The sequence below is a fragment of the Hirundo rustica genome, chromosome 17, assembly GCF_015227805.2.
Source record: "Hirundo rustica isolate bHirRus1 chromosome 17, bHirRus1.pri.v3, whole genome shotgun sequence".
NCBI classification, from domain to species: domain Eukaryota; kingdom Metazoa; phylum Chordata; class Aves; order Passeriformes; family Hirundinidae; genus Hirundo; species Hirundo rustica.
The window spans coordinates 4,180,601-4,200,626 of NC_053466.1; the positions used below are offsets into that span (position 1 = coordinate 4,180,601).

The window sequence follows — 20,026 nt, forward strand, 5'->3', positions numbered from 1 at the left end:
AGGGTTTAACCATCCCCAAGTCGCTCTCTGATCAGTTTTATCAGCGGTGGCCGCGTCTCTCACTGGCGTGTGGGGACATCTGCTGCCAGCACTGAAAGCTGACTTGGAGCTGCTGCTGGGAAGCCCTGGGAACAACATTCTTGTGCAAAGTGGGGTTTAATCTTTTTTGCCTACAAGTCAAACCCCCTGCAGCCTTTTCCAGGGATTCTCCATTTTCGTGCCTGGATTTGTATAAAGGGGAAAACCAAAGGATTTTTCCGGTTTTTCTGTTTATTCCAACTTTGTGCCTGGAAAATTCTGTCTAGACTGAGTTGCTGAGTGTTCAGACCCCGGCTGCATCTCCAGGGCTGGGTTTGTCTCAGTTTTTATGGAAGCCAGGATCTTCCTCCCTGCTCACAGCGGCGAGTCTGGGACATCTGGGCTGTGAAGAGCTTGGATGGAGTTGCCATCCTTGGACCAGCTGGAATCTCGTGGCGTTACCTGTGCAAGGCTGATTTTTGCCCCTGAGGGAAGCGCCCTCCGTGCCCTCTCCTAACCCTGCGCCCCACAACCTCTGTGTTGTAGAAGGAAGAAGTGGACGAGAACGGCGACGCCAACATGGAAGGGGCTCTGATAGCCCGGGACAAGGTCGGCGTGCAGGATTTTGTCCTGCTGGACTCCCACACCAGCGAGGCGGCTTTCCTCAACAACCTTCGGAAGCGCTACCAGGAGAACCTCATCTACGTGAGTGCTGCTGCTGTGGCTGCTGAAATGTCCCTGAGGTGGTGTGGTGGCTTCTGAATTGTCCCTGAGGTGGTGTGGTGGCTTCTGAATTGTCCCTGAGGTGGTGTTGTGGCTTCTGAAATGTCCCTGAGGTGGCCTTGCAGGTCAGGTCCAGGAGGACGAGCTGAGTATCCGCTGTGTATCTAACAAGGTGCTGGTAGTGCCCAGCAGAGCGGTCACCCAGGAGTAATTTATCTACTTTAACTCACGGAAATAAATCTCAGCTTGCTCTGAGCTGCCTTGCAAAGCTTCAAACGTGGAGCAAATGGGGAGGGAACGGGAAAGGGAACGCTGTGATTGAAGGAAGGCAGGGCAAGGTTTGTCTGGGAAGGGCTGAGGATTTTATTTTGTGCTGTGTTAACTTTAGTGGGAAAAGGGTCCTGGAAGCAGCAAGAGATCCCAAATCCTTGCATTTAAATTGCCAGGCTCTGAGCTTGCTCCCGTGGTTCAGCTTTACTCGTAACCAAGGGGATTTTGGAAGAGGTTTGGTATTGGTTTGGTTTGGTTGGTTTGGTTCTCTTGTAACAAGCTCAGTACCAGCTTTGTTATTAGTGTGTGGGTAATATCCTCAGGTACCTGGCTCCTCCTTTGGGATTTTGGGGTGCAGCTGGTGCCCCTTGGCTCCTCCTTTGGGATTTTGGGGTGCAGCAGGTGCCCCTGGGCTCCTCCTTTGGGATTTTGGGGTGCAGCTGGTGTCCCTTGGCTCCTCCTTTGGGATTTTGGGGTGCAGCAGGTGTCCCACCGGGCTCTCTCTCCCTGCAGACCTACATTGGTTCTCTCCTCGTGTCTGTGAACCCCTACCAGGAGCTGGACATTTACACAGTGACTCAGATGAAGCTTTATCGGGGCGTGAACTTCTTTGAGCTGCCCCCACACCTGTGAGTGTTCCCGTGGGGTCTCTGGGGCTATCCCTAATTTGGGATTTCCCCGTAACGCTGTACTGGCACCTCGGGGTGGGTGTCCACAGCCACTAGGCCTGGTTTTGACTGTCAGGCCTTGGGTCAGGCTCATCTTTTGAGCCCAGCTTTCGCAGTGGGGTTGGAATGGAGATGATCTCTACGATCCCTTCCAGCCCATTTTGGGATTCCACGACCCTGTCCAATACTTGTAACGTTAAACCAGGACTAAAAACCCCTGGAAACCTTTGCTATTCCTCCTCCTGCACCATTCCTAACGGATATTTCCCCTCCGAATGCCTCCTGTGCCCGGCCCAGCTACGCCATAGCCGACAACGCCTACAGGGTGATGTGCAGTGAGTACAACAATCACTTCATCCTCATCTCTGGGGAGAGTGGGGCTGGGAAGACAGAGGCATCCAAGAAGATCCTGCAGTACTACGCAGTCACCTGTCCCACCACGGAGCAGCTCCAGACTGTCCGGGACCGGCTCCTGCTCTCCAACCCCGTCCTGGAGGTGAGAAGGTCCAAAATGCAGAGGGCTTGGAGTTGGTGGCTTCACTGCTCGAGGATTCCCTGCGAATCTGCAGCCCTGAGCAAGAATGGACAATATCGGTGCAGCCTCTGAAAGAATGTTTGGGGTTTAGTAGCGTTTAATGTTCGAAAATTTAAATTTGGGGGTTCAATTTGAGGATGAAAGAAAACTCAAGAAAAAAAAAATACAAGAAAATTGCGGCATGCAGCAGTTCCTTGGGGCCTCAGTTTAGATTAGAAAAAGCAATAACTGGTTTAGTTGAATTCCACTTTAAAGCTATGGAAATGCATTAGTTTGTATTTCTTTAATCCAAATAGTTCAGTGGGGCTTGGCTGAAGCAGCAAATCTTGGTTACTGGAGCTGGGTGTGAGGCTCCCAGTGAGGTGGGAAGTGACTTTCCCTCTCTGTTTGTCCCCAGGCTTTTGGGAATGCAAAAACCCTGCGCAACGACAACTCCAGCAGGTTTGGGAAGTACATGGATATCCAGTTTGATTTTAAGGTGAGAACAAACTCAGTGGAGCGCTGGGAAAAGGAGCTGTAGCTGAGAAACCTCGGGGACGCTGAGCAGGCAGCCCAGGATTTATGAATTCTTACCCTGCAGGTTTCTGACCCCGTTTTTTGCAGACCTTGCATTTCGCAGGTGAGGCCACTGGTTATCCATCCTGGAAACTTCCAGCGTTGCTGGCGATGCTGGCAGTGCTCCGTGGAAAGCTGACAGAGAGTTTTGAAGCTCAGGTTACTTTTATGGGACAGCAAATCCTTGTACTGTTGCTGGACTCTCTCAAACAAAAGGTGGCAGATAAATGACAGCAGAATTTGGCTTTTCCTGAGCCTGTTCCTCGCTCCTGGCAGTAAAGAAACAGCAGCCACAGGGATTGTTGGTATTTTTGGCGTTGATCTGCCTGCTTTGCTCTGCCAGGGAGCTCCAGTGGGAGGGCACATCCTCAGCTACCTGATTGAGAAATCCCGGGTTGTCCACCAAAACCACGGAGAGAGGAACTTCCATATTTTCTACCAGCTGCTGGAGGGGGGGGGACAAGGATCTGCTCTGCTGGCTCGGGCTGGAGCGCAACCCCCAGAAGTACACGTACCTCATCCAGGTCAGTGGGAGCCTGAACGGCTCCACGGCTCCATCAGGAATTGTAGGGATGGAAAACACACCTTGGGTAGAAGATATTCTTACCCTAAAAATAAAGGATGGCTGGAAGATCAAGATCTGCACAGCTTTGGCTAATTTATGATTGCGCTCCCTGCACTCAGCGGTTTGATTTATTTGGGGTTTCCAGTATAAATGGAAAGATTTGATCAAAGGAGCCGTGCTCTGGATTAATAACAGTGAAAAAACCTCACTGAGGGAACTGGCAATGAAAGCAGTGTGCCCAGAAGTATCTGTGTTTGCTGATAATAAAAGTTCTCTACCTATTAATTGCATTAATTCATCTTTCTTCTGCTGCCTAGGGTCGATGTGCCAAAGTGTTTTCTATCAATGACAAGAATGACTGGAAAATAGTCCGGAAAGCTTTTTCCATCATTGACTTCACTGAAAAAGATATCGAGGTACTGCTTGTTAAAAGGGACTGAGCAAAGGGGGTTCAGAGAGGAGGGCACTGCTCCTTTCCCGAAGCGATGGAAGCAGCTGTGCCTGGGAGAAGGGTGAAAGGTGGAATAGGCACACTTTGGAGGGGCTGACAGAAAACTTGGACAAGGGCCTGGAGCGGCAGGACAAAGGGGAATAGCTTCCAGGTTTGGATTAGATATTGGGAAGAAATTGGTTCCCTGGCAGAGGTTGCCCAAAGAAGCTGTGGCTGCCCCATCCCTGGAAGTGTCTGAGGATGGATGGGGCTTGGAGCAGCCTGGGATGGTGGGAGGTGTCCCTGCCCTGGCAGGGCTGGAATGATCTCTTAAATGATCTCTTAAATGATCTCTTAAGCTCCTTTCCACCCCAAACCACTCTGGGATTCCGTGGTTCTGCGGGGTTGAGGGAGTGGGTGGTGAGGAGCACGAGGCCAGCGGTGGAACTGGATTCTCTGGTTCACCTCCTCCAGCCCAGCCAAAATCCCGTTAATTAACGGCAGGGAAGATCAGCAGCACCCCACAGGGCTGTGGGAGCCCTAATGTGCTCTAATGGAATATCTCCCGTTATCAGCATCTCTTTGGAATCGTTGCCAGTGTCCTGCACCTCGGGAACATCCAGTTTGAAGAGGACAGCAACGGCCACGCCATCATCCGCGACGGCTCCCAGATCAAGTGGATTTCCAAGGTGCCTCTGCCCACATCGGGTCAGAATTCCCAGTGCTAGGAGGAAAGCCTTAACCTTGCCGTGATTTTTTTCTTATCGGTACAAAATATTTATTCCCAAAAACACCCAGCTCTTGTTGTAAACGCTCTCGAGTTTTCTCCCTGAAATTTCCTTATTTTCCCGTGGCTCCAGGGTGAGGGTGGCTGGGGAGGGGCTGGGGGTTGTGCCCCGCTCGTCACACACCGCTGCTGATTTAAACAGGGACCTGTGGCTGTGCTCTGAGGGCAGATGTTTCTCTCCCCGCAGCTCCTGGGTGCTCACCTGTCCATCCTGCAGGAAGCTCTCACCCACAGGAAGATCGAAGCCAGATCCGAGGAGGTACCCCGGAGTTCCGTGTGGTCCCAGATTAATCTGGGAGACTCCCAGCTGGGGGGTGGATGAGGAGCCAGTTCTGAGTGTGAAGCAGATCCCTCTGGCTGTCCCTCTCCTCCTCCACCTCCCCTTCTTCCAGCCTGAGACGTTAAACTAAAATTTATTGGAGTTTTATTGCTGAACAAGGCAGGAGCTGTTAAAAAGCTGGAATGGGGACTTGTATGTGAGCCAATTTCCCCTCGCCCAGTCCATGGTGCTTCCTGGGAAACCTGGCTACCCAAACAGAGAAAAACCCTGGTGAAAACCGCTCTTTGAACCTTCTATATTTTTATTTTAAAAATCCAGAAGTAAAAGGAGGCCAGAATATTTTCCCACTTTGCCTAAATTAACGCTCACCAAAATGCAGTGCCTCAAACCTGCTGGCAGGTGGGGAAACACCAGACTGGAGGAGCTCTGATGGAAAATAAAGCTGTAAGGAGGATCAGGGAATCCCAGAGGGGGTTGGGTTGGACAGGACCTTTAGGATGATCCCATTCTAACCCCCTGCAGGAATAGCTGCAGTCCAGGGCTGCCTGCGCTGTGCTGCAGGACAGCGTGGCTGCTCTCCAAGCCACGGATGTGACCTGGCTGTGCTGAAGTTTGCTCTGCTCCCCCGTGGTGTTTATCCTCTCTGGGATATCTTTATCTCCAGGTGCTCAGCCCGCTCAACGTGGATCTGGCGTTCTACGCCCGGGACGCCGTAGCAAAGGCAATTTATGGAAGGACTTTCACTTGGCTCGTCAACAAAATCAATGGCTCTCTTGCCAACAAGGTTGGTTTTCCAGGTCTGGGGCCCTGAATGCTCCTAAAACGCTGAGCAGTTCCTCCAGAGAGGCCCCACAGCCCTCATCACCAAATATCTGGGATGTTGGATAATTGCTGCTGGGACATCCCCCAGCCCAGGAAACCCTTCAGTTACTCTCTGTTAAAGAGTTTTAGCAGTTCATTACCTGCTTTAAAGTGGCTTCTCCACTGACATTTCTCTCTGAGAGAGAGTTTGAAATTCAGGTGAAAGCAGCGCACCTGCAGGGAAGGAGCAAAGGCAGAGCAGGGCTGTTTTTGACAGGACTCGACTCAGAAAACAGTTATTGGCCTGCTGGATATTTATGGCTTCGAAGTGCTGGACACAAACAGGTACGGGCTGTTCCTGGGGTTTGGGGTCACCTGGGGGTACAGCACGTTCCTGCCTGAATTGTTGAGTGTGCCCTGAGCAGGGTGAGGTACAGGGCACTAAAACCTGGGTGCAGGGGTTTGCTGGAGCCCAGGAGAAGCTTTACCTTGGGCTGCCACTCTGGTTTGGGCTGCGGTGCAACAGTGTGGGGGCAAGGGATGGGTGTGTTTGCGCGGGAATGGGGGGTTTGGTCTGTGTAAAAACAGGGAATTTGCTCCCTGTGGAAATGGGGGGTTGGTCTCTATGGGGATGGGTGGTTTAGCCCGTGGAGGAAGAAGCAAAACTGCCCCTGGAACACATCAAACCTGCTGCTCATTTGACCTCCCTGAAGCTTTGAGCAGTTCTGCATTAATTACTGCAACGAGAAGCTGCAGCAGCTGCTGATTGAGATGACCCTGAAAGCAGAGCAGGAGGAATACGAGCTGGAAGGCATTGAGGTAAATTATATTTCCCCCTCCCTTTTCCCTTTGAGCTGCCATTTCACCGAATGCTTTTGATCACCGATGTGAAAGTCATCCTGCTTTTTTAATTTGCTATTGTTCCCATGGGAAGTGTAGGATTTGCAGGGGTCTCTTTCTCTGTGGCCCCTTTGAAGTGCAATTTAGCCCAGAATTAATTGACATCATTTAAGGGAGAAGTGGGACCTTCCCCAAAAGTCGGATGCTCAGCAGTGACAATGTCCCTGGAGAATGAGGGATTCCGGGGGTGTAAAACATGGGAAGATGGAGAGGATTTATGTGGAGAACAAGAGGATGGTGTGGGCTGCCGGGAGCAGGAGAACTCTGCAGTGGGATCATGGATCACTGTGTTGTCACCTTTTCCCTCAGCTGATCCTAATTCACGCCATTTATTTTAGTGGGATCTGAGGCTGTGTCTTATTTAAGTTCCAAAGGACTTTAGAAATTGCATAGAAAAGGTCTTCATCTAAAACCGTTCTTCCTTTTTCCCTTTTCTAGTGGGAACCAATCCCATATTTTAACAACAAAATCATCTGTGACTTGGTTGAGCAGAAGCACAAAGGAATAATCTCCATCCTGGTAAGATCAGAGTTTGTACTAAATTAAAATGCAGGCCTGTGCCTTGCTCTAATGGTTCTTAATCACATTTTCCCCTCTGATTATGGGACGGGTCTGTGTTATCCAGAACATAAACACAGATTCCTGGAGCAAGCACTCAGAGGATGAGGCAGAGAATCTGGTTTTGGGAGGGAGTTAAAGGTGGGGGATGTTCTGCTTCCCCTGCAGTGGAGCTTTGGGTTTGTGGGACGAAGTTGTCCTAAGCGTTGGTGAGGAGGGAGTATGAGCTCAGAGCAGCTCTGATCCAGTGCCTGCTGTTCCAGGATGAGGAATGTTTACGGCCTGGGGAAGCGACCGATTTGAGCTTCTTGGAAAAGCTGGAAGAGAAAGTAGGAGATCATGCCCACTTCGTGACGTATGCATTTACCCTCTGTATCCTACCCCAGACCCTTCCTATCCCGTATCCGTGGCAGGGCTGGGGAGGGAACAAGCTCTGCCTCGTCCAGGGACAATCAAACAGCTCATCCAGGGTCTGATGTTGGAAAACTCCCCTGGTGGATCCGGGGTGCTGGGAGCTGTGAGCGGGGCTCTGTCTCCTCGCTGCTCTGCTGCTGAGCCTTGAGTCTGTCATTCCACACCAAAATTAGGGACTCCTGGGATCTTTAACCTTCCTGGCCCAGGATTCGATCCCAGGAAGGTTAAATGGCTCTGGCCATAGGTGGCTTTGGTCCCCGAGGACTCCAGGGAAAGCCGAAGGTGCTGTGACAAGGAGCCAAACACCTGAGGCTGAGGGGGGATAGGTAAATATTTACACCCACCTTCCTCTGTGGGGGCTTGGAGCACGAAGAGGAGAGAAAAATGCTCGTGCTGCTCTCCCCCAGATGAGTGACATTTTGGTTGATACTCCGTTTGGAGGGGTTTGGGATCCCATTTTGGTGGCAGCTGAGAGCGTTGGCGCCGGGCTGCGCTGGCACTTCCCTGCAGGAGCTGCTGAAGGGCTGTGACAAGGCATCAACTGAGAGTCACAGCGCTGAGCTGTCACCGCTCCTGCAGCTCCGAACTCCACCACAGCCAAGTGGAAAATTTGTAGCCAACTTCCCTGTCACCACAAATGTGCCTTTAACGCTGCTCTGCCTGATTAAAAGCTTTAAATAGAAGCGCTGGAGCTCCTTCCACGGGATCTGCTCTTGGAAGGAGCTTTGATACACGAACGTGCTGTTGTGACACTCAGCTCTGCTGTTTGTGACTGCTTACAAAGCTGAAACTTCAACTGTGAAGTTGCTCTTTTTTTTTTTTCCTCCTCAGGAATCCTTGCTTTCTAAAATATCCCTGGCTATTCTCAAGCATTTGGATTCCTCCTTTTTATTTGGATTCGTGCTCTAGGGCAAAACATCTGAAATCCTTTCCCCCTGCCCCCGGGTTTGCTTTGGGGTTGAGGGAGCTGGTGGTTTTTTCCCCCTACACATAAGCAGTAAAAATGTTTTTAAACGGATGTCATGGGAAGAATTCTTAATGTTTCTGGACTGGCTGATCGCTTCCAAAGGGCGTGAGTAGATCCCAGGTATCCTGGGGAGATTTTGGGAGCTGCCAGATCCCAGGTATTCTGAGATTTTGGGAGCTGCCAGCAGGGAGAGACGATGGTTTGATCATGGGCAGTCAGAGCCCCATCAGTAGCATCAAACTCCACACCTCCAGCTGTCCCCCAGCTGTGGCTCTCCCCAAGCTGAGGGAATCTCTTTGCTGCTCTTTCTCCCGGTGTTTTGTTGGATTTTCCCCCGGCAGGCGCAAGCTGGCGGATCAGAAAACGCGGAAATCCATCGACTGGGTGGATTTCCGCCTCCTCCACTACGCAGGAGAGGTCACCTACTGTGCCGTGGGTGAGTGAGAACGGCCAGAATGGAGCTCCCGAGCTCCTAAACTGCTGTGGGTGATGTGACTGGATGGGAACAGGAGTTACAAAATACCTGCCCTCTGCAGGCACTGACCTGGAAGTCTTAAATGTGGCTGCAGTGAGAATTTTGAGGATGTGAATGTTCCTGTTTTCTTTTTTTATTTTCTTTTAATTCAATTTTTTTTTCCCCAGGGTTTCTGGAGAAGAATAATGATCTACTGTACAGAAACCTGAAGGAGGTAAGCACAAAAAAAGGGATCCTGTTCTTTTCCATCGCCTGCTTGGTGCAGAAGAATTATTTACTCTTTGTAGCAAACAAAAACTTCCTTTTCTCTTTAGCACTGATCTTTAGGCACCTCTGTGCATGTTCTCAGGGCTGGGCTGCTCCCAGGAGGAGCAGGAGGGCTGCTCAGCAGGGCAGCTTTTATCTCCTCCTGTTTCAGGTGCTGTGCAACTCCAAGAACAGCATCATCAGGGATTGTTTCCTCCTGTCAGAACTGGACAACAGGAGGAGACCAGAGACTGTGAGTTCTGTCCTTACTCTTAATTCCGAATATCAGCTCAGCTCCCCGGGCCTTGGTTTAATCGCTGATCCCTTCCCCAGTCCTGATGGTGAGACGTTAATTTTGAGGAACTAAGGATTTTTTAGGAAAGTTAAGATAATAAGTTGCTGAATTAGCTGAAGTAGATAGGTAATCTTTGTTCGCAGTTAACAGAAGCGGGATCTTAGATAAGCGACCCCGGATCTTGTAACTCATTTCTTGTCAAGTTTATGTTTATGTAGTTGTCCTTGTAATGAAAAACAAAATGTGGTAAATAGGACATAAGATAGCTGCAGATTTCCTGCTTAAAGGACCCATTGAACACAGGAAACTGTAAGTTCTACCAAGGAATCATTTGTCACGAATACATTGAAAAGGTAGAAAGGTCAGGACGAGGAAGACTCATCTTACTTCCTCATTTTAGGTGACCCCTCCCCAAAATAGACCCCCGACTCATTTTAAGAAACAAAGTACGCATGCTTAATTGCCTTTTTGTCAATTAGCATATGAAACGAGGAATGGGAGGTGACAGGGGTATGAATATGCATTTGTATTTTGGATATTCAACACTTTTGTAAATAAAAGACTTTGTAATTACCTGTGAATTTCACAGTGCGAATTAGGGAAATATCCCACCGTGCTGCCCGGCCGTAATAAACATACACTTTCTAACTTTAAACTGTTAGAGAGTTTTTGTCCGTCACAGTTGGGTATCAATACTAGATCAATACCCATATTTCTTTAATAAATCAATGGCCATAAACCAAAACACAAGTTCTGCCTCAACCTGAGGAAGAATTTTCCATGGAGGGTGGCAGAGCCCTGGGACAGCTGCCCAAGGAGAGCCTGGAGTCATTCCAAATCCACCTGGACACGTCCCTGTGTCACCTGCTTCAGGTGACCCTGCCTTGGCAGATGATCTCCAGAGGGCCCTTCCCACCCTATAAATCGTGGCATTCTGGGATTCCTGCACTTGGTGGGTGTTTTTGCTGCCGTCCACCCCTGAGAGCTCCCTGGCAGAGGAACAGCGGTGCTGCTGAGACAGCAGCCAGCAAAGTGGCGCCCCGTAACACATCCCCCAAGGAGCAGGGAGCTCTGGAGAGCTGCCTGGCGTGTCCAGCGGCACGGCCAGGGCTCAAATGCTCAGCGCCGACACAACTGGCCACGCTCCGAAAACTCCAGGCTGCCCGTGCACCATCAGCTTCTGCTTCCAGGTTTGAGCTGGATGCAGGGAGCCCATTTCACCTCCTGCAGGGAAGAGCCCCAGTGTTACCCTGGTTTTTCTGAGTTTTTTACAGCCTTTTTGATTTTCATAAATGGAGTCAGATCTTTTTAGTTACTGTAGAAGATTAGAGCAGTTTTCTAACTTTTCCCACAGATGTAACATAAACAAATCCTTTGTTTTTCATTCTCTGTCCTTTGTTTGCATATTTCTAACCTGAAAACAACTGTAACTGACAGTTGGTTTAGCCACTTGGCTGAAAGGTGAAAAAACCCCAGAAACCAATCTTCTGCTAGACCCACAAATGTATAAAAAGTAACAAATAAAACAAAGAGGCTCTCTCTCCGCCCTGGCTCGGTTTGAGCTGGATCGAAAGGACCTCTGCCCTGCGAAAATCTCTTGTCTGCCTGTGGCTGCTTTGTGTGTCTCGGTGACACCCCGGAGCTCAGGAGATCCTTTTGATGCTGTCTTAGGTTGCAACCCAGTTCAAGAACAGCCTGACGAGCCTGATCGAAATCCTGATGTCCAAGGAGCCCTCGTACATCCGCTGCATCAAACCCAATGAGAACAAGGAGCCCGGTAAGGCTGGGGCTGGAGGCTGTGCTGAGCCCAAGGAATGGACAGAGGGATTTGTTTGGGGCAGGGTGCAGCGTGTAGTGTTGTGTACACGCGTTTGTGTTTATACAGAAATAGCTTGGTTAAGCTGGCAGCAGATTTGTCCCCGCGGGTGTAACCGGGGATTCGGTCCCTTCCCGATTTCCCCCAGCACCTGGGGCTGTCTGCTGAGCTTCCCCAGGCAGAGCTGGGCAGTGAAGGTGTGCTCTTGCTCCAGGGAAGTTTGATGATTTCCTGATCCGGCACCAGGTGAAGTACCTGGGGCTGATGGAGCACCTGCGGGTGAGACGGGCCGGCTTCGCGTACCGGCGCAAGTACGAGCTCTTCCTGCAGAGGTGAGGCAGCTGCTCCCCCTGTGCCCAGGTAATCCTGCCCTCTGAGGGCTGCAGAGCAAGCAAAACTCGAGTCCCAGTAGTGGGAGCTGTCAGCAGAACGCCTTCTGCCTCAGAAACACCCTTTGCCTGTGTCTTGTCTGCATCGTTTTGATCTGCGTTGGCAGATCTTCTGCCTTGAGCAAAGCAGAAGGAATTCGAGGGGTATTTTTGGGGGGTTTTTTGAGTTTCCACCTCAAACTTCAGGTGGTTTGCATTGGTGTCCTGCTGATCTTTCAGGTACAAATGTCTCTGTCCAGCTACCTGGCCACACTGGCATGGGCCAGCAGCAGAGGGTGTGGAGAGACTCATCAAACACATTGGTTACAAGCCTGAGGAGTACAAACTAGGAAGGTAAATTCTTTGCTCTACCTGTTCAGTGTTTGCTGTCCTGGATCCTCTGTCCTGTCTGTGACAGGAGCAAGGAGACAGATAAAACCCCCAGTTGCACAAATTTCCTCATCATTTTTACCCGTTTCCATGGGAACTTGAATCCGAACTCATTTTTCCCATCTCTGGGTTAGGGCTCCAGCTTCTTCTGCTTCCCTGGACAGCCAAGGCAGCTCAGGCCTGGATGTCTTTACAGCTCCTTGTGGGGCTCTGAGCCTGCTCAGGGCAGCTGGAAGGATGGCTCACCATGGATAACCTGCTCCTGGTCTCCTTTTCAGAACCAAAATATTCATCCGGTTCCCAAAGACCCTCTTTGCCACGGAAGACGCCTTTGAGTACAGAAAGCACCTGCTGAGTAAGGTTCCAGTTCCCTCGGTCTGGGACCTGGCTCTGGGTTGGACGGGGCTTGGAGCAACCTGGGGTGGTGGGAGGTGTCCCAGCCCATGGCAGGGGGTGGAATGGGCTGGGCTTTAAGGTCTCTCCCAGCCCTGGTCTGCACAGCTCTCAGAATCCATGGAAAACTCAGCCAAGTTGCTCCAGGCTGGGGGGAAATCCCTGCTCGAGCTGTGGCTCCTTTGGAGCTCCTCAGTGCTGTGAGTGCCCCTCTGTCCGTGCCCAGATGCACCAAGCGCCTTTCCCTCGGGATTGGGGTCTCCTCTGTCTCATCCTAGGGGTTCCTTGAGAGGCATAACCGAGGGGCAGGGCTCCTGCAGGGGCTTCTGGCCCCGTTGGTGTCGTGGTCCCTCTGTCCCCTGTGCCCTGGGGTGCAGGGACTCGGCTCCTCACCGCCCTGACCCTGCAGGTGCCAGCAATGTCTCTGCTTTCTCCCCAGTTTCAAGACTCCAGGCCAAATACAAAGGATTCCTCGGGAAAAGGGCGTACCAGAAGAAGAGGAAAGCAGGTACTGGCTCTGGAATGGAGGATGCTCTTAGGGCTGGGCTTTCCACAGGAGCTGGAGCCTTGGGAGGTTCCGAATCCATGGTGCTGTGGGCAGCACTTGGGGCTGTCGGGGTCGGAGGAGGTGGCAGCTGCACCCAGAGCATCCCCAGAGCTTTTACAGAGGTTCCTTTAGTTCTGTTTCTTTAGTTTGGATCCTCACACCCTGAGCTGCCCTTGGCCTCAGCTGTGGGAGCAGCTCTGAGCAGCAGCAGCACCTTCTGTCACGCACAGGGGACGTTCTGGGCTACCTGGGGGTTGGTCCTCAGCTGCTGGGGGGGAAAAAACCCCTCCTATCACGGCATGCTGATGTAAAGTGCAGGCTCAGAGCAGCTCTCTGGGCTGTGGGCAGGGGAGCAGGAGGCAGAGCAGGGACAAGGGCTGGCCTCCATGCTGAGCCCCATGGCGCAGGTGGAACCGGATCCACCACGGGGAGGAAAACATCCCGGACTTGCTGTTCCCACCAGCCGGTTTTCACAGCTGCAAAATAGCCAGTTTTGACTTCTGCTGGGTGAATGTGAAGGCCAAGGCCCAGGACTGATTCCCTCTTGCAGCAATCAAGCTGGAGGCCTGTTGGAGAGGAGCCCTGGCACGGAGGGCGGCCAAGAAGAGGACGTGGGCAGTGCAGACCATCAGGAAGTAACTGCTCCAACCATATTTTCCAACCACAGAATCCCAGAATGGTTTGGGTTGGAGGGGATCTTAAAGCCCAGTCCCACCCCGTGCCAAGGGGACACTTTCCACCATCCCAGGCTGCTCCGAGCCCTGTCCAACCTGGCCTTGGGCACTTCCAGGGATCCAGGGGCAGCCCCAGCTTCTCTGGGCACCCTGTGCCAGGGCCTCACCACCTTCACAGGGAAGAATTTCTTCCTAATTTTTCTCATGCCACTCCATTCCCTTCACCCTCCCTCTCCACTCCCCTAACCCCAGCTCCTGCAGTGGAGCTGATTCCTTCTGAACTCCAAATTGCTGTGGTTTGGCCAGCAGAACTCGGTACAAACCTGTTAATATTTCAAATATCCTAAAGCTTGAGATTTCCTTGGCTGACCCTCAGTGCACCTGAGCCAACACCAGCGGTGACCCTCAGCCTGTCGTGCTCCTCTGTCCCTCCCCTCATTCCCACGGGTTTCTGGAGGTCACGGGATATTTCCTGTAGGTTCATAAACGGCTTCATCAACCGGAAGAAACCCCTTTGCTCGGAGAACAGGGACTTTGTGAGGCTCTCACAGTACCACTACCTGATGAAGCTCCGAGACCACCTCCCAAAAAACGTCTTGGACGAGAGCTGGCTCCAGCCTCCCTCGATCCTGGAGGAGGTGAGGGTTTCTGGAGGCTTTGGGAGAGGTGGAGGTGGCCCCTGTTTGGTGGCTGGGTGTGGGTGTGCTCATCCCAGGTGGGAGAAAATGATCTGCTGCTGGCCCATCCTCTGTTCAGAGCCCTTGGAAAACCCCAAGATCTGCTGTGTCTGGGTGGGAATGGGGGGAATAGCACAGTGGTTGGGCTTTCCAGGAGGAATGAGGAAGCTCCTTGCTGGTTTGAGCAATAAAAAGGGAAAAGGCACCGACAGAAAAGTGAACTCACGAGCCCTAATAAAGACAAAATGAATCCCACGGGGTTTTAGGCTCGTGGCACGGACAGAGCTGTTTGTGCAACTTCCTTACTTGATTTTTTTCCCCGGGTTTTTAAATGCAGACATCCGAGATGCTGCGGAAAATGTGCATGAGGAACCTGGTGAGGAAATACTGCCGAGGGCTCACTGCCGAGAGGAAAGTGCAGGTAACCAAAGCCTGGGATGCAAATGTGGGGGTTCAATCAGGTGTGATCTCTGCTCCCTGACAATCACCCGGGACACAGGCAGCTCCTGATCCTGCTGCTCCAATCAGTCCCTCAGGGATAAGAGCAAACTCCTCACCATAGGAGAGCAAACTCCTGGAGCCAGGGATTTCCTCCCTCATAATGGACAGAGCAGACAGGTGGGGCTTAATTCATGGCCTGAAATCTGCCCTCCAGATAATTGGAAAAGATCCATAAACACCAAAAATCCGTAGGGTTTTCCCTGCTTGCCCCTTCACTTGGTGTAACACAGGAATAACCCAAAGCTGCTGGAAGAAACGCAGCACAATTCCAGGATTCCCATGAGTCAGGCGGGCGGTGTGTGAGCAGAAGGATGCATTGTCCCTGCTGATGTTCCCAGAGGAGGAATTCCGAGGGTAAAGGCTGTTCCTTCTCCCGTCAGCTGCAGCAGAAGGTGGTGACCAGCGCTGTTTTCAGCGGGAAGAAGGAGGGGTACCCGGAGAGCCTCAGCCAGCCCTTCCTGGACACCCGCCTGAGTGAGTCCAGCAAACCCCTGGAGGCCTCAGCCGCCTGCTCCTGCCTCTGGAAATTCCTGCTTGACCAAACAGAGTCTTTTCCAAGAGAAATTCCCTCCTGGCAGAGGCAGCATCACCTGCCATTGGAGTTCCTCCCTGTCACACTGACATACGTGAACGCAGTGATGGATCTGCAGGGTTGTTCTCAAAGTGGGGTACTGGGATCCCTCCGGGACAGAAAGCCATAAACCTGAGCAGGATTCCCTGGGGGCTGGGATGGGCCAGGCTCTGAACCAGCAGCAGACTCGAGAACAGGCAGAAACTCCTGGCCTGAATTCACTTGTCAGGCAGGAAAAGTCACCAGAATGGGTTTGGGAGCAGCTGGAGCTGCCCACCCTCAGTCCGGAAGGGAGCATTCCAAGGGGAAAAGGCCACTTGGGATGCAGACAGCTAAAACAGCTCTCTGGTGTTTGCTGGGCGTGGGCAGTGTCTGCCTGGGGCTGTGGCTCTGGCACACACAGCCAGCTTCTCTTTCTGGTTTGCTCCTCAGAAGAGAACGACCTAAACCCCAAAGTGCTGCAGCTCATCCGTGGGGAGAACATCAAGGTAAGGGAAGGGCAGAACTCTTGGAATTACCTTCCCTGGAGTCCTGGAGCTGCTTGCTCACTCAGGGGCTGATGAAGAGCGGCCGAGCCTTCGCTTCCTTGCTTTTAAATTGGAGACAGGTCTCAAAATAATTAAAAGTTATTTAAGATCCCATTTAATGAAAGCTTAAAGAACATTCCTAGCCCTGTCCAGGGCAGGAGCAGAGCTGGAGTTTCCCTGCACTTCCCATGGTTAGGGCACAGGGGCTCCAGCATTCCCAGGATTCTGCATCCTGAATATCCCAGTGCAGGGAACCCAGATCTCTGTGAGCTGGGACCTGCAGCTCCACGGGCAGAGCTGCTTCCAGTCAGGAAAATCCAAACCCCCTGGAGCAGGAGCTTGCAGTAGTGGAAATGCTGATTCCGACTCGTTGTTTTCAGTATGTGACCCCCGTGATAAAATATGACAGGAACGGGTTCAAGGCGCGGGAGCGGCTCCTGGTGCTGACCCAGAGCTCGGCCTACGTGGTGGAGATGGCCAAGATCAAACAGAAAATCGAGTATTCCACACTGAAAGGTACCACTGGGAGTCATTGTCCCAGGCTGGATGGGACTAGGACTGGACTAGTGGAAGCTGTCCCTGCCCATGGGACAGGTGGAATGGGATGTTCCTTAATGTTCCTTCCAACCCAAATCATTCCATGATGATTCCATGAGTTGTTGTGGGGCTTCCTGTCCTGCCAGGCGTCCTTTAGGAAAGATGAAATTCTGAAGCCTTGTCTTGGAAAAGATATTTGAATGATCTATCCCTCTTTTCCCAAGGGCTGGACAAAGCCTTGAAGGATGATTTTATGAGTAAGAGTTCCTTGAAATGTTTAAATGCAGGAGGACAGAGAGGGGAGAAAAAGTAACCCGAACCTTTCCTGCCCTGGTTTGTGGGTATTTTTTAATCCTGGCACTGTTGGAACTGCAGTTCAGGGGTAGAACGGATCCTTCTCCCTTTTCTGTTAAAAAAAAACCAAGGCACCAGGGAAAGGTTTGGGGCAGACAGCTCGTGCAGGGGTTTAAATCACCACTGTTGGAATTGTGCTATGGACAACAGGTGACATAAAGGGACCTTCAGAAGGCATTTTGAAAACTCAGATTAATTAATCAAAGTGGGAGCTTTGTGTGTTTTGCTGTAAGAATGGGAATATCCTTCACTCTTAGGAAGGACAGAGCTCTCCTTCAGGAACATGACTTCCCCTGTAACCACGTGGGGCTGGAGTCACTGCTCCGGGGACAAGGAGCTGAGGGTGGTGTGGAGCTGGGTTTGGCAGGCTTTTCCTCTAATTCTGGGGTTTTGTTTGAAGGGATCTCCACCAGTAACCTGAGCGATGGGATCGTGGTCATTCATGTTCCCGAGGACAACAAGCAGAAGGTAGGAAATTGGGATGGTAGTTAAAGGGAGGTCTCATGGGGCCGATGCCTCTGATACCATCCTCTGAACTCCTGGAATGACACAGTTCCTGATGTTTATTCCATGTGTAATCAGCCAGGCCTTTGCATTCTTGCTGTCTCAACATGAAAACCTTCACTTGGAATCCCAACCTGGGTGGAAAATGAGGAGATCCCCCCTGAGCCTCCTTTTCTCGCCCCCCCAGCTCTCTCAACCCCTCTTGGTGTGGCTGATTCTTCCCAGCTCCATCCCCATCTCTGGACACTCTCCTGCCTTTTTTTAGACAAAAAGAATCCTAACTAATCCCTGGAGAGAGTGTTTATATTGGTCACTCCTGCCTGGTAGTCCCAGCTCTGGCATTCCAAAGGAGTTCCTCTGCACCATCACGGGCTGGGGTGATGCCAGGTGACTTTATTCCTCTTTTTTTTTTTTTCGTTCCCAGGGGGATGTGATACTGCAGTGTGAGCACGTCTTTGAGACGGTGACCAAGCTCTGCATATTGGCCAACAAGCAAAGCCTCGTTAAAGTGGTGAAGGGAAGGTGAGGAGGGCAGGAGGGTGGGTGGGTGGCACTGGGCAGGCTCAGTTCTGTGGGAAAACCTTTTAGGTCGAGCCTGCTGGCATCACCCCAGCAAAGCTGGACAGGTCTGGTGCAGCAGCATCTCTGTTTTCGTGACTTCCAGAGGCACAGGGAGATGAGAGGGGATGCGCTGAGGGAAAATGTATTAAAAATCATTTTCCCCAGGTTTTTCCCAGGCTAAAGAGTCCTGGTGCCCTGGCAGGGGTGCTGCTCTGCCCTGACAGGCCCCACCTGCCCAAACCCAACTTATTTGTAGGTGATTTAAACCCACTTTTTCTTCTAGTTTTCTGGTGTGACCTGGGCGTGAGGTCATGGCTTCAGTGGTTCCACAGGGGATCCCATCAGCCTCAGGAAAGGCAGCTGGGAAGCTGTGGGTCACCTCAGAACAAATGCTCCTCTCCCTAAAGGATTGAGGAGGCCCAAAATGTGACTCCTCCCAGTGCCAGCCCCGAGCTCCTGGCAGGTGGATGCAGTCCGTGTCTCCAGCCTCTCTGGGAATTGGAGCTGGCAGGTGAAACCTGCACTTCTGCTCCAACTTTTCAGCCTGGCCTTGGCGTTTCAGCTCTAATTAGATTTGGTGTGCTCAGTGCTTTCCTCCAGGTCAGATCTGCTTAGCTTCCAGTGCTTAATTGCACCAGGAACACTCAAAAGCCCGGGCTGGGCAGCCTTGTTCCATCCATCAGCCCCTTGGGCTCGCGGGGATAATGCAATTGTTTAGGAAATTCACCTAAGCTGGAGGCTCTGATCTGCTCCTCTAAGGAGATTTGCCCAGGGAACAGAAATGAAGGGGGTTTAGAGTGAAGCCTCTTGTGGGCAGAGCTCTCCAGGGGCATCCTGTGCTTCCAGCCTCCGGTTCCGCGTCGGCTCCGGGAAGGAGGGGACCATGGTGTTCAGTGTGGGGCCAGAGCCCCAGGTCTTCAAGGACAAAACCGGACAGCTCACAGTGGTAAGGCCCCAGCTGAGCACGGGGAGGCACCTGGTGCTTCCTCCTTTGGATCTCCACCTGCAGAGAGCACAGCTCCCCCCGTTCCTGGGGGTCCAGGAGGGTCTGAGTCCCATCCTGCCGTGACACCTGCGTGAGGTGACCCAGTGCTGGGAGCTGCAGCTCCAGGGATCGTGCAGGAATTGGCCCAGGGATGGGGGAGCAAGGCTGGCTCCCGGTGTGGGCCCTCAGGGGATTGAGTCTGGCCCACACTCAGTGAGCACCAGCAAAATGAGGCCTCAGGGGAGGTTTTGCATCTCAACTCCCTCGACAGAGCTGTGCCTGAAGTGGGTTGGGGGATGGAGGGAAGGCATTTCCTGTCACTCAGGCAGGTCCTCTGAGGAGCTGACAGCTCCAAGGAAGAATTCCAGGTGGAGTTTTCCATCCTGCAGATGAGAGGGAGGGAATTGTCTCTATGGACCAGTGGGCAAATAGAGCTCCACCACCCCCTCTCTTCCCAGGCACCGTGAGGATTCCTGATTTAATGGCTCCTTCTTCTTCTCCTCCCAGGTGTCAACTCCCAGAAAGTCTTGATGAGAACCAGTTCCTGTTCCCTTGGCTGGGAACAGAAAGGAGCCTGCAGGATGGGACCAGCCCTCACATCTCCCCTGGAATCTTTGATGCCACAGGGATGTTGTGATTTGAGAGTTTGTTTGCATCTTTCAGGCTCTTTTTTTTTTTTTTTTTTGTTTTTTTTTTAATATAGCTTAAAACTATTCGCCTATAGATAAATAAAATCCCTGAAGCTGCTGTACCGTTCCCAGAAGGAGACGCTCGTTACATGGTCACAGGGGCATTTATCCCCCAAGTTCCAAGGTAAAATCTCCATCTCTGAGAGGTCAGGAAGGATTAGGACAGAAGCCAAAAGGCTTCCCCAGCTGTACTTGGAGTCACTACTCAGGAGCACTGCAGGAAGTGCAAAGCAGTGCTAAGTTAAGCCTGGTCTAAAACCAACTTTTCTCAAAAAGCAAAGGCCAGAGAGAATCCCAACAAGTGGGGCCTCTCCCACAGGGAGGGCTGGGAGGTCACACTGACAGTAATTAAGATGGAGATCTGATATTTCATCCCAAAACCTCCTCCAGCTGCACAGCCCATGAGGACATCGAGCTGCAAGCAAGTAATAAAGTGACTCGCATA

General features: G+C 51.8%; 1 protein-coding gene across 1 annotated transcript; it reads left to right on the top strand.

Moving 5' to 3' along the window:
* Positions 1–573: 573 nt before the first annotated feature.
* MYO1H (myosin IH) lies at positions 574–19,481 on the top strand. The gene is given in 32 exon segments (XM_040080936.2): positions 574–723; positions 1,525–1,640; positions 1,977–2,175; positions 2,612–2,692; positions 3,113–3,220; positions 3,222–3,293; positions 3,652–3,750; positions 4,340–4,453; positions 4,739–4,810; positions 5,496–5,615; positions 5,910–5,977; positions 6,346–6,451; positions 6,971–7,051; positions 7,354–7,445; positions 8,813–8,907; positions 9,114–9,160; positions 9,365–9,445; positions 11,159–11,264; positions 11,518–11,635; positions 11,912–12,025; positions 12,340–12,416; positions 12,894–12,962; positions 13,552–13,636; positions 14,154–14,313; positions 14,690–14,773; positions 15,234–15,327; positions 15,857–15,912; positions 16,332–16,467; positions 17,243–17,310; positions 17,771–17,868; positions 18,754–18,853; positions 19,400–19,481. Coding segments are annotated over 32 exon segments (3,066 nt in total). The 5' UTR covers positions 574–597; the 3' UTR covers positions 19,424–19,481.
* Positions 19,482–20,026: the final 545 nt, after the last annotated feature.